This window comes from Benincasa hispida, chromosome 12 (assembly GCF_027475165.1).
Source record: "Benincasa hispida cultivar pf3 chromosome 12, pf3_genome.v1.1, whole genome shotgun sequence".
NCBI lineage: Eukaryota > Viridiplantae > Streptophyta > Magnoliopsida > Cucurbitales > Cucurbitaceae > Benincasa > Benincasa hispida.
This window is the reverse complement of record NC_143489.1, coordinates 28,129,248-28,144,088: the sequence shown is the minus strand read 5'-3', so window position 1 is coordinate 28,144,088 and position 14,841 is coordinate 28,129,248. Positions and strand designations below refer to the sequence as shown.

The window sequence follows — 14,841 nt, the reverse complement described above, 5'->3', positions numbered from 1 at the left end:
GAAATAATTATATAATATCTACCTACTTGCCTTTTAATATTGAGGATGGGAAATAGATTTGGTTTATGAGACACCAAGAGAGGGCAATTAGCAATATTTCAAGACTAGATGTTTGTGTTTGATTGTTCAAGTAGCATATGGAAGGAAATTTCAACTCTATTCCTAATGCTTCCCATGGTCTATGCATTTACAAAATCAATAATAACTTGAGAATGAAATATAAGAATAAAGCGTCATGGTAAAAACATTGAATGTTATCAGGTCCATTTTGGATATGATAAGATGACGATCAACATAGTAGTTGGGATGTTGCTTTATGAATATAAGTAAACAGAAGATATTGCCACCATCCCTAGGCATTTTCCCCTCTCTTTACTTGTGTATGTGTACTAGTGAGTGAGTGGGTGGGTGAAGTACAGGTCTTTCAAAATTGGACATTGACAAGCGGGGTTAGATGTACTTACTCGCATTCGTTGGATTGAGGGAAAAAAAGACTTGTTTTTGGGTCTGAAAATGATGTCATGTACATTTACTTTCTTCAATTTTTCACCAACATTTTTTCAATGTTTCACTAGCTTTTTCAACCAAAAGTTCATTTTAAGTTTTTTTTTTTTAAAAAAAAAAAAATCTACTTCTATTAAAATGAGTAAAAAATTATAAAATGCAGTTTCTTTTCGCATGTTCAATTGATTCATATATTTTTTAAACAAATTTATAACAATTAAAAAGAAAAAATTGATAGATTTTCTTATTCAATTCTGATAGAAGTAGATTAAAAAAAATTGGTTGAAATTGTTGGTGAAATGAAAACATTGAAGAAAACATTAAAAAAAAAAATGAAAACATTGAAGAGTTGTAGAGGTATACATGGGTTGGGTTGAGGATGTTTTTTGGACCAACCCGAATTTGTTGCCAACCAAAAAAACCCAAATAAAGTTTCTAACCCAACCCTTAAAATTCGGGTTGAATTGGGTTGGGTTCTCGAGTTATAACTTTTTTTAATTAAAAATATGTAAATTTATATACAACACATGACTAATAACTAAAACTCATAAAATTCAAATTTTAAATATCAAATATCTAAGATATTTATTGCAAACTTCAAATAAAGACAAATATCATAACAATTTTAAAAGAAAAATATTTAAAATTTACAAATTAATTAATATAAATTAATCAAATTTTAAACAAAGATAAATATGTACATTATATTTTATTTATATATAAAATTCAGGTTGGGTTAAATCAACCTAAGTTTTTTTTAACCAACTCACTATCCAACCCAGTCCAACCAAAATAGAAAAAGTTTTAACCCAACTCAACCCAAAAACAAAACTAAACAAAAATAGAAAAAGTTTAACCCAACTCAACCCAAAAACAAAACTAAACAAAAATAGAAAAAGTTTAACCCAACTCAACCCAAAAACAAAACTAATCCAGCCTAACTCTCCCTTATATTTTGGGTTGGATAGTCCGGATTATTCGAGTTGTTGGATTATTCGAACCCTCGTAGTTTAAAGGTTTGACACCAAGCATTCGTGACTTTGCCTGTGAAAGGGTCCCAAAAACAATCTCTTATTTTCAAAATTCAATACTTAAAAAGGCCCATTTTTGTCAATTTTTCGTTGAATACTGGAACAACAAACAACTTTGTGGCAACGAGGAGGATTGAAGTTTACAATAGCTCAAAGTATTTGAATTAGGTTGATCATTAAAAAAAAAAATCTAATTACATTTGATTAAAAAATTCCAAATGCAACAAAATCCAAAAACCATAAAGATTAAATGTGTATTTAAAATACATTTTTAAATGTTTAATTTAAAAAAAATATTTTAGAAAAAAATTAAAACGTTTTGAAAACCACTCAAAAATAACTTTTCAAACATATTTTAATCAATTTTTATCAAAAATGTTTAAATAAAAATGATTTTTTTAAAAACCATTTTTTTCTCGAGTCAATCAAATAAGCATAAATCAAATACCATAATCAATTCTATAAAAAATATTCAAATAAAAATGAGTTTTTTAAAAATCATTTTTTTTCTCAAGTCAATCAAATGGGCCTAAATCAAATAACATAATCAATTCTGTCAAGTTATTTTGATATGTTTGGATTTTGGATTGCGTTTTTAAGTGTTTAATTTAAAGAATAAGTCATTTTGAAAAAAATTGAAATGTATGACAATCTCTCAAATTAGCGTGTATTTTCAACCATTTTTGTCAAAAGTGTTTAAATAAAAATGAACTTTTTGAAAAACACTCACAAGTCAATCCAAATCAACAACTTAAAGAACAAACAGTATTAAGAAACCAAAAGCTAACAGAAAGATAATATCACTACTTTTCTCCATTATTCCAAATAAAACTTAAGCATAATTAATTAAAATGTTTTTGGCAAACATAATTATTGCCAACAAAGTGGCGTCGCTTTACAGGAAGGACAAGAGTCATCTTGCATATTAAAGCCTAAATCTCAAAAACTACATTTTAAAACTTGCCAATCTAACAAAATACTAAATAACTTGACAAGTAAAAAAGGATGGTAGGATACAATTTGCTTACTCTCTGAGTGAGTTTGCTTCTCACAGGTCTTATTATAAAGAGCTTTCTATAAAGGGAAGGAAAGGAAAGGCTTTTATCCTATAGAGTAAAAAGAAAAGTCGGATTCTTCAATGGAGGGGAAGAAAAGAGCACACACGTTCAACACGAGTCTCGGAAGTGAAAGCAATTTACCGAGGCTCAGTAAGTATATCCTTTCACAAACATTCCTGTCTTGGCATCATCACTTTCACCATCAGCAGAGTACTTACCGAGCTGAGCGAGGGAGTTGGCCTTCGCACGCACCAAAAGTGCTTTCTGTGCAGCCTCCACGTTTTCGGGGTGTCCTTGCCATGTCTTGAGAACGGTGTTCTGCAATGCACGAGCGTAAGAGAAGGATACATGCCAAGGGTTGGGACTTTGGTTCATGGCATTCAGGTTCAGTGTGGCTTCCACTTCAGACTGTCCTCCAGACAAAAACTGCAGACAAAACAGAAGACTTTCATTGTTATATCCGCCATTAAAATGAGTTTGTTGAACAAAGGAATGCTATTGCATCCCCAACCCAAGAGTAAAGAACTGTTTAAAAAAAAGCCAAAGGTCAAAGGAGCTCATCATAAAATCAAGATGAACACTATATCCCTCCCCTAAAGATTCTACAATTTCAGTAGCAAAACAAAATATAGAGTGGCATGCACAATACTGCTGCGAGCATGGAAAAATTGTGGATGCGATGGAACATTTGAAAAGAAGTTCAATTATTCATACCATGATTCCAGGAACTGCAGGAGGAACTCTTCTCCTGAGCATCTTTAATGTGTATTTGGCGATAGTTTCAGGAGAGGCCTTCTCCTTGTGCTCAGCCCCCGGTGTTACCATGCTAGGCTTTAGAAGGATTCCTTCAAACAGAACATTGTTTTCAGCCAAATAGAAGAATACTTCTGACCAGACCTTTTCAGCCACTTCAAGTGTCCTGTCAATGGAATGGTCCCCATCTAGAAGGATCTCAGGTTCTACAATAGGTACAAGGCCATTGTCCTGCATTAACAAAGTGAATTATGAAATCTGTAATAAAGCGATAGAAGAAAAGAATTTTATTGTAGTGAAAAATCTCTTCGAATATATGATCCTGTAATATATATTTATTTCCAACCAACCAGGTAGAGCAAAACCCAAATTCTTAACTTAGAGAATCTCCCATGATTTGCCAATAGAAAAAGTGAGGGATGGTAAACTAGTTCATTGAACAGCCATATACCTGAGAAATGGCAGCATATCGTGCAAGGCCCCAAGCAGCTTCCTTAACAGCCAGAGCAGAAGGACCACAAGGAATGCTAACAACTGTCCGCCTGTATGTTTAATATGATTTAGATTTTGCATAATTAACCCAGAAATAAATGTTAGAGGAGAAAACCACCCCATATAAGAGGAGGGCCTTTGTTCTTTCAGAAACAACTTCCAAGAAAAACAGTAAACTCCACATGTTAATACTCAACCCAGATTCACGAAGAACATGCTAACTTACCACTTAGCAAAACGAGCGCCTTGCTTATAATATTCCGCGGATCTTGAGGCCAGTCCGTCTAAGCCTTGACACCAAGATTCATTGTTGGATCCCGGCAAAGGAACCAAACCCTGAAACCCACACAATACAAATATGAACAAAACTCGATATTAAGAAACTAACTTAGCATAGTCAGATACTTTGTAACAGCAATAAAAAAATAAACTGTTTGGTGTATATTGAAAGGTAAAAGGACAATTCACCTTATCAACTTTAATGCCAGGCATAATTTTTGCCTCCCGCAAGCAATCGACAAACTTCTTTCCATCTGTGGTTGATTGGTAGAGTGTTTCCTCGAAAAGAATAGCACCCGATATGTACTCGCCCAAACCAGGTGTGGTCAGCAAAAGCTGTCTATAAGCTTGTCTGTTGGTTTCGGTATTGTCCAAGCCAATGGATGCTAACCTCTTCCCACATGTTGCATTAGATTCGTCAATGGCAAGAATACCACGTCCAGGTGATGCAACTGATTTCTGCAAACCAAAGAATGAAACAAAATACTGACTTAATACAAGAAACCCAACCTAATTAAAACGCAGTGCAATATAAAATATGAAGATGATTTTGCCATTCCACAACGTCATACTTAATGATTTCAAGCCTACATTAAAAAAAACGAAACAGAAAGGGGGAAAAGTCCATGACTGCCACTAAAGAACATCGTAACATGATGAACAATTACACACATCAAAACCCATCTCTCATACGTATGAATTTACAGCTTCTCGATGAATGGAAGAAAAAGGGAAAAAAAAAAAAAAAAAAAAAAACCCAAAACACCCAATATTATAAAGATCGCAGAAAAATCAACTTCTAGGTCAACGTCATATTAAAAACAAATTCGAACCCTGATAAAGACAAGGCAAACAAAAAAAAAACCGACCCACAATCGCAAGCATTCAGCAAGTACATCACGATCAATTCAAAACTCCAATAAATGTAAATCAAATATCAGATCCAAATCCCAACAACAAACCCACATGCCCTTCCAAACTAAAATCAGAACAACGATCTAAAACCAAAAACTCACCGCGGTCTGAACAAGCTCATCGGAGTAAGCCCCAGCACGGATCGGAAGAGAAAGGCGTCGACTAGAAGACGATCCGCGCCTCTGAGAGAAGGATTGGTGGGCAATCCACTGGGAGGAGGAGGCGTTCAACTTAGCGAAGCTCAGGCAGGCCATGCTTCGACAACAGAGAAAGAATTGATGAAAACACAGAATCGAAACGGGTTTTGGGTAGATTTTAATATGGGAGTAGTTGGGAAGAGAAAGAACCAAAACAAAAAGATGGGTTCGTTCGTAGTCGTAGTTGAGATGGGTTGGTGAATGGATCGGCGTGCGCACGATTGACCAGAATCGGTACTTTTAAAAGTGGAGAAAACGTTTTGTATTGGGAAATCCGCCAGGGGCAGGTGTGCGGCGATGCAAGTGATGTATTGCCAAACGGTCCTTGTCGATGATTTCTATATTACCAAATTATTGGTTTTTCAATCATATATATACAAACTAGTTTGAGGTGGCTAACATCAGTATACCGCCCGTCGTTAGAAGTCGCCTTCTCGTAAGGTTGTAGTGTTAAAATAGGAAAATCGTCGAAAGTAATCTAGTTTTTATCTTTTAGAAAATCTATGGAAATTTTAAAAAGATACAAGATTTTGAATACTTATATTATTTATACTATTTAAACTATATAAACTTTTGATTTTTCATCTTATATTTAGGATTCATATTTTTTAGCATTAAATTTTTTATTTTTCATCTTATCTTTAGGGTTCATATTTTTTAGCATTAAATTTTTTATTTTTCATCTTTATCTTTAGGATTCATATTTTTTTAGCATTACATGTAAAAAAAAAATTGTCTTTAAAAATCACATTTTATCTCTAACTTATATCAAATAAAAGAGACAAATATCATTTTATCTCTAACTAATATTTACTACACATTTTTTAAATTACATTTTATCTTTAACTAATAACTTAAATAAATGAAAAAATATTTTTAAAAATCCACATTTTATCTCTAGTTAATATTTACTCCACTCTAGATTTTTTTTAAAAAAAATCACATTTTATCTTTAACTAATATATACTTCCTTTAAATAAAGGAAAATAAGTTTTTATAAAAAGTCTATCTAAATTATTATTAGATTTCAAATCTAAATTTCCTCTATTTGAATTAAATCTTTAGTTTTCATCGGGGTTGGGGGTTCCGTGTACCGTCAGTACAAGATCGAAAAGAATAATGGATCCCCCCTTGAGACATTTCGACTCTTTCGATCTATCAGAACATATCTCTTATTCTCATCTTTATTTTTATTTTAATTTTTGTTAACTCGCTCTCACTAATTTTTTTCATAGTATTTTTTAAAAATATATTTTTAAGCATTATTACCCCGTTTTTGTGCTTTTTTCTTATTATTTAACATTCTAAGTTTTTTCAGCTCCTTGGCAATGCCTATAATGTATCTCTTTCTTTTCTTCAACATTTTTTTTTTCATTTTTTTAGGACTAGAAGTAGTTAGGTGTCGAACTTTTTTTTTTTTAATTATTACTATTTGTTTAAGGTACGTTGCCTTTTCCATTTTTTTCATTTTTTTTTTCATTTTTTTCATTTTTTTCATTTTTTTTCATTTTTTTCTTTTTTTTTTTCATCAAACATGAATTGTGTTGAATTGAGATACGGATGAAATAGTCCTTTAAAAAAATAAATAAAAGAATAATCCTTCTTTTAAAAGGAAGTTAAATAATATATTAGAAATATGTTTTTATTTCTAAAAAAAAAGTAATTAACTTTTAGTTTTAAGGTTTTCTTATTATAAATTCAAACATTATTAGATGTTTGTTCTCTTACTACCAATATTTAAACTAATAGATCAAAAGTCATTTCGAAAACTAAAAATAAAAAATAAAAATAAAACTATTTTAAAAAATCATATTAATTCAAATTTGTTTTTAGTAATACGAAATTTTAAAATATATACATATATATAAATAAATAAATGATTATCAATGTAAGAATCTTATTTCGACTTATACATGTTCATATATGAAACACGTACAATACACCTAATTTCAACTAGTATTTGAAAAAATTATGTAGAATCTCGGTGCTAGATTCCACCGAGAAAATTTAAAAGAATCTTTGTATATAAGATGAAAAGTTTACTTTTTTTTATTAAAATCTATGTGGTCAATCTCAAAGATCAGAAAACTTTATTTCAATGGATTTTCTAAATGTGTGTTAGTTGTGAAAGATAGAAATATTCATGGGTTATTTCTGACAATTTTTCTTTAAAATGGGCTATTGCTAGAAATAGCATCGAAATATTTTTTATCTTTGACAAATAACACATTTTTCAGTCAATTATTTGAATGGGGTGCAATTCGCTAGGATCGAGACTGAGATCAAACAAAATTTTAATTTCCTTTAATGAAGCATCCAAATCAATGATTTTTTTTTTTATTTCTCGATGGAATCTTAGTCACGATGAAGCCTGAGATTAACTATTATTTTAAGTCATCTTCCCAAACATTTTATACTATTCCTTAGATCTTATTTTATCTTTTCTCCAAATCCTATTTCATTATCCATTCAACTTCGTTTTTTGTTTCTTGATCATTAGATGTATGTAATATTTGCAAATATTATGTATGTTGAAATAGGAAAATTGGAAAGAGTTCATGATGAACAAGGAACCAGTAGAGAATTTGAAAAAGTTTACACTCTCAATCTCAAGTTCATACAGTAAATCTTAGTCTAAATCTCACATGAGATTTACTTTTTCACGTAATCTCGGGACAACTATTTATATCTTACCCAAGATTTATATCTTTCCACTAAGGTTATTAAAAAAATAATTATATATATATATAAACTTTCACCAAATATGTTCTTGGTGCAACAAAATGCATTTCAGAAACCAAAACATTCAATAAAGGATAAAGCGAGATATATAGCCTGTTTTGGTGAACTAAGGATTGTGCAAAAAAAATTAAAAAAAAGTTAAAAATTGAAGCAAAATCCCAAAATGTAAAAGTGAGTAATGCCTTGAAAAGGTGAGTAGAACTTCTTGAAGAAATTACTTGGTGGTTACAGAAAAAGTGAATTACGTATAATAAAATAATTTAATAATGAGAGTATAAACATAAAATGTACGTTAAAAGTAATATATTTGGACATGCAACTTAAACTGATCAATATTTTAACTCAATCTCTATGAATCAAGAAAAATTATTCTAATAAATTGTCTAAAATAGTGCTAGTTGTGAAATATAAAAATTTTTGGGGATTATTTCTAATAATTTTCAATTGTTTTGAAACCATGTCAATTCTTAAAGGTTTAAATGAAACTTTTAAAACGATGAAGGTAATTGAAAAAACTGATGGAATGATAGTTTTGGAGTAAATTTTAAGTTGAAATGAAACTCCGGAAAGTTTAGGAGACTAATTAGAAGTTGTCTTAAATCTCAATACTATTTTGTAATTAACCTAAAATAATCATGTGGTTTGTGAAAAGTTAATTGTAAAAAAAGAAAAATTTTAAACGAATAAAGGGCAAACATTAGTCTAAATATTGATTGACCATAATTTGCATGATTATATATTTATTTATTTTATAAAGAGTGACGACGTGTTATTTAAATATTTAATATCTAAAGTAAAAATACATGTCAATTAGTGTCGTACAATGCACACATTAACATATCATAGTTTTTATTACTATGATTAATAATAATAATAATAATAATAATAATCCTTAATGTTTGATATTAGTAAGAACATGAACAATAAAATATGCGAAAAGATGAAAGTGAATTGGAATATCATAACTGACAAATATAAGGTTAAGTTATAAATTTAGTCCTTGAACATTAAAATTCGAATATGTTTGATTTATAAATTTTCAAAAATGTCAAATATGTTCTTAAACTTTGTGTCAATGTGTCTTTGAAATTTTAAAAAATTTTAAAGAATAACTTATCTACTAAATATATATTTGAATTTTATGTCTAATGAAATCTTAAACTTTCGTGTTTTTTTTTTCTATTATATCAACCTTGAAAAACTTAAAACTTAGGGACTAATTTTATAATTTTGAAAGTTTGTAGATCAAATAAACACAAACTCAAGATTCAAGGACTAAATTTTAGTTTAAGCAATATATAAATAGATAAATATGGAAGAAGAATATAATTAAAAAAACTACTGAAATAAATGAGGGATAAAAAAAAAAGTAATAATAAACGTAAAAATATGATAAAGTCTTCAGGGTCGTTTAGAGCGCTAAGTTTGTGTTTGATGTGCAGACTATTTTAATATAAGTTATAATAGTTTGTGTTTGAGGTGTAAATTATTTTGGTTTGGATAAGAAATAGTTAACACCGTAACAAACAATAAAGAAATGAATGAAAAAAATAGTAAATATTATGACAAAAGGGGTTTTAAAATAGTATTTACTATACATAATTATACGTTATCGTACACATCATAATTATATGTTGTTATCGTACACACCATAATTATAGTCGGTACCTCAAACATGAAGTGAGTTATAATAACCTACTCCACCAATTTCTAACTGGTGCTCCAAACGGCCCTTTTTATGATTACAAATATCTAAATTCTCAATCTATATATATGTTGTTCTCATAGACTATATATATATGTGCACATGTATACATATATATATATATATGTAAGCATGCATGTATATGTATTTTTTATTTTTTAAGTGTGTACATGTATTTGTGTATATATGTGTCTATGCAACAGAGATCAAAATCGGTTTATTTTTTCGATTTTAGAGCTAACTAAGACCAAACCAAACCAAACACAGTTGTATAATTAAGAAAACCAAACCAATTTCCAATAAAGAACCAAACCAATAGATCAATTTTTGTTCCATTTGGTTTATTATTGGTTTTGTTCATGGTGTTGGGCCTTATATTTGTGTTCTTCATGTTGGGCTTTTTTTTGCTTTTTTTTTAAAGATAGAAATGGAACCTTTTTTTTGTTTCTTTTATGAGTATTTTTGGAATAATAGACATATATACACCATAATAGCTAGTTTTTTTTTTTTTTTTAAATAACAAATATACATATACTATAATAATTAAAATACTGGAATCTAGGATTAGAGTTTATTTTTAATATATATACACTCGATTTGGTTCGATTTTAAATGATCTTTTCAATCAAAAACCGATTTGAACGAATATTTTTCCTCTTCTTCAAATACAAACTAAAATGTCCAATTTTAATTAAAAATGGAACCAAACCAATTGATCGGTTTGGTTCGATTTGATTTTTCGATTATTTGTTGCACTCCTAATATATGTATGTCTACATATATGTATATAGTTAACATGAACATGGTTTTTTTAGGAAAACATGAACATAATTTAACTGATATAAATTTATATTATTAACCTCGAACACACGTAACATATGTATTATGCATGTATGTATGAACATAATCTTTAGAGGAATAATGTCTAAGTTATGAAGAAAAAATAATCTTGGTTTCAAGTTGACAAATATTCTTTAAAATGTGATTAAATATTGTAAAATTATCTGACTAAAATGTTGGAGTCTTTATTACTACTAAGTGATTTTTCTCATTATGTGATATAAAGAACAAAAATATACCAATTTATAATTCATTTACAGTTAAATATATCTAAAAGATTTTAGATTGACATTCTTTTAACTTTTTACAACATGTTACAAATGGATCTTTTTTCATCTTAAACCACATAATCATGACTTGTGAGTATAGAAATTATGCACGGTTGCCTTGACATTTGTATTCATGTGATTATTCCCTTAATAGATGAAAAAATTATCAAAATTTTTTATCATTGTATTCATCTTTTTCAAAAAAATTCACTACGTCATCAATTATCAGAAGGTAAACAAGTTTCATAACAGTTGTGATTAAATCTATAAATCTATAATTAATCCTAATTTTAATCATGTTCAAATACCATAAACAAGTAGAAAGAACACATAACCAAATTCTTTCTAGCATAAAATATAATGAACAATAGCCTATTAGTTAATAAGAGTAACAAATCAAATGTTTTATCTAACAAAAAATAGAGTGAATCAACCATGTATCAACTAGTTTAACATCGACGAATTAACGATTTTTCCTTACACAAAATATCAATGAATACATCAACTAGCCAATATTTACAAACTAAAGTTTTTTTCCTTGCACAAAATATTAATTCTAGTCAAATATAATTGATAAATCATCTTCTCCTTGATTTAAGAATATACATAAACGTTTGTCTCCTAGATTTTTACTTGATCAAACATTTCAACATTTTGGTATAAACTTTATAATCACTATCCTCCATGTTCTACAATTTATAGGCATTTGTTCGATTCTTCGTTAGGACGATCTTTTGGTTTTGATGAAATTTCACTAACATCATTTGATGCATATCCAAAATGTATTTTCTCAAGTACATCATTTCTCTTTAAATTTTCAAGATAAACATTTATAAAAGAAGACAAGTCTCACTCAATGGTCATTTCTTTCTTTTAGACTTTTGCTCATGCTACTTTGACCATAGCATGCACCATCAATAGGGGCAAGACTTTTCAATCGAATTTATGTTGATTGATAGGCACAAGGTATTGTTTACATTATATCTCTATAAATTCTCATCCATTTTTCAGAATTCAAACAACCATTTTTTTAAACTGTTGAGCTCTTCTGTTGACACTACATCTCCATAATTTTTTATCTTCTTGTAATTAAACTCATTTTTTCAATAAATTTTTTGGATCAGTAGTTTACACACTAGAAGATGTCTAGGTTTTTCGAGTATAAATGAGTATATGTAAGAAAACTAAATGAAAAAAAATGGTGTCTCAAGGTATGAAGTGAGATTTTGTTGTACAAGATATTTTTCGCAAAAGCTCAATATTGATTATGAAGAGATATATTCTCTTGTAATTGATGTACTTACATTGAGATATCTACTTAGTTTGACTGTGTATCAATCAACTTATAAGAACAAATTTTACATAGAGATAACATATCTATTGACTAAATGGAACTTTAGGGATTGTAATTGAAATAAAAACTAGTCATTATGGGGGCGTTTGAGGCACATGATAGGTTATTATAGTCTGTAGGTTATAATAAACTGTCTATTTTTATAGTCTATGTTTGGGGTATAGACTATTATAGTCTGGTTTATAATAGTCTATGTTTGGGGTGTAGACTATTATAGTTTGGTTTATAATAGTCTATGTTTGGGTGTAGAGTATTGTATTCTGTTTTATAATAGTCTGTGTTTAGAGTGTAGGTTATTATAATATGAATTATATCAGTCTGTAACTTGAATGTAGATTATTTTAGACTGTGTGTAACTTTTTTTACTACCATCTTTTATAATACTAATAATTATGCATATGAAATATCATATTTTGAAAATATAATTAGGACTATATGTTCCACCAATTTATACAAAATTAATTTGATTGTAATTTATCTAAAAGCTAGCCACAATTGTTTTTGTCATTTTGGGAGGTACCTTGGTTAACATGGTCAAAAAAAAAAAAAAAAAAAACAAAAGTACATTACTTTTGAATGCAATTCATGTGTTTCATATATAAACCTCTCTTTTTTGGAAGTAGAAAAAAATGTAAACAAAATAACTAACTCATGATTGCATGATTGAAATATGAGAAGAAATATTTTCATACCAAATGTACGACAAACTTAAATGCATAATTGAAACAAAGTAATAATTGTTCATTATTGAAAAGCAGTCCAAAATAAAGGTTGATCAAACATTCTCAAGGAGAAGGTTGCAATAGTCCAATTTTAGGGTTGTGGGAACGGATAAGAAGCTCTATATATCTTGCACACTACGGAATGTGATTTGCATAAGCTTCACCATCTGTGGGTTATACAATTCAAAAATAACTTGAAGTTGGTTTACGACTTCCGTACATAGTTCGACTTCAATTGCACGCTTCTCTTTCGGCCATTCTACAATCACCTTCAATTGGTCATTTACAAACTCCATCGTATTCCTAACAATCTCTGTCGTTTCATATTGATTCTCACTTCACTTCCTCTTACTTTCTCTCGAAACATTTTCTCCTTCAGTGCTTCGACCAGTACGTATTCCATGCATGTCATCATGTGACATGTCCATTCCCTGACTAGACATTGTGGGGATGTTCAGATCCTGCGATTCATGAATAGGAACACCATCATTCATATGGTTTGGCATGTTAAACTCGACGTTCACAAAGGTCTCTAATCGTCCTCCCGTATCCCGATCCTTGTTAAAGACGTAGGCTAGATCAACATAGTATGAGAACCACTTGTGTATAAGCCCCCTTGTTGCAGGATGACTCTACATGAAAAGTGAAGTGGATGTTATGATTATGTTACTAATATTCGTAAATCAATTTAGAAAAAGTTGCACCTTAACCCATCCAACAAATAACTCCCGCTCTGCAGCGATGCATTGGAATTCCTCATTCCAGCCGAATCCACTACAAGTCGGTCTTCTCATTTCTGTGATCGCTTGGTAAGTTTTTTTTTTTCAGGGATTTGACTCGACAGACTATAGTCGGTGATCCTTGGATATTACAGCCGAACAAATTCACAGCCATCAAACGTTGTAGTTGTGCTAAGTACCCAGGTCGAAACAACCCATTGTCTGATCTCCATCTACCAGATGCGACCAAACGCCACCAAGCACTCGACCAACTTTGCTTCTTCCTTTTTAGTCCAAGTGTGCTTCGGGGCTCTTGAGGAACTTGACATTCTAGTGTATACACATACACATTTTAATACAACTAAACAATAAACAAAAATATGAAATATAATTAATAGGTTAAGTGAAGTACAAAATATAGTAAACATAATGAGAGAGTTTCTCTAACATCCTGAATTTCAGAAAAATTTAAGTTAATTATCTAAAATTATTGTGTTTAAATTTCCCTTTTATTTGGAAAATTGGGATTAAATTGAAATAATTAAAAAACTTTTATTGGTTAAATTAAATTTAATTGATTAGATATTCGAACTAATTATCTTGAAAATATTGAATTTTGCTTCCCTTTGATTTTGGATTTTAGGGCCAAATTAAAAAAAAAAAAAAAAAAAGGAGATAATTAATTTTATGTGGTTTTGAATTGATTTAAATATTTGGAAATCAAATGATGGATCTTATGCCATTTACTTTTGGTTGTTGGAGCTTAAATTGAGATAATTTGAAAAGTTAATTGATTTATTAATTTAATAGAATCTTTAGAGATTTTGGAGATATTGTGATACAATATTTTATTTATATTTTCAAAATTTGAAAAAAAAATAATAATTAAGATTTTTTTGAAATTAAATGAAAGTGAAAAGAGACAAAAAAAAATTGGGAGAAAGCAATTCGATTTTTCAGCGATGACTTCTACAAAATTGTCGATTTTCAGAGTTTGAACCGTTGGATCGTGCTCAAATTTGGTCAATCTATTTGAGACATATAGAGTTTCATTTTGAACGGTTGGATTGTTGTGTGAAGCTTTGGTTGGCTTGTAATCCCTGCTGAATAAAATCTATAAAACTAGAAATTCCCCTTCTCTCCCACTCTCGCAAACCCTCTTCATGAAGACCCTCACTATCAGCCGCTAGCCTAAACAATTTATGTCGTCCGATAACAACACCCGTTGCCTATCTATAGTTGCCACACTGATTCCATTGTC

At 29.7% G+C, this 14,841-nt stretch overlaps 1 protein-coding gene and 1 pseudogene across 1 annotated transcript; both read right to left on the bottom strand.

Moving 5' to 3' along the window:
* Positions 1 to 2,319: 2,319 nt before the first annotated feature.
* Positions 2,320 to 5,650, bottom strand: LOC120068269 (fructose-bisphosphate aldolase 3, chloroplastic). Its single transcript, XM_039019986.2, has 6 exons — positions 5,134 to 5,650; positions 4,307 to 4,576; positions 4,065 to 4,174; positions 3,798 to 3,888; positions 3,308 to 3,577; positions 2,320 to 3,019 (listed from the first exon to the last, which is right to left on the bottom strand). Exons 1-6 carry the CDS (start codon positions 5,284 to 5,286, stop codon positions 2,741 to 2,743), a joined length of 1,173 nt encoding a protein of 390 aa, XP_038875914.1. The 5' UTR covers positions 5,287 to 5,650; the 3' UTR covers positions 2,320 to 2,740.
* A 7,264-nt stretch (positions 5,651 to 12,914) lies between these two features.
* LOC150031908 (uncharacterized) lies at positions 12,915 to 13,909 on the bottom strand (annotated as a pseudogene).
* Between the last annotated feature and the right edge of the window lie 932 nt (positions 13,910 to 14,841).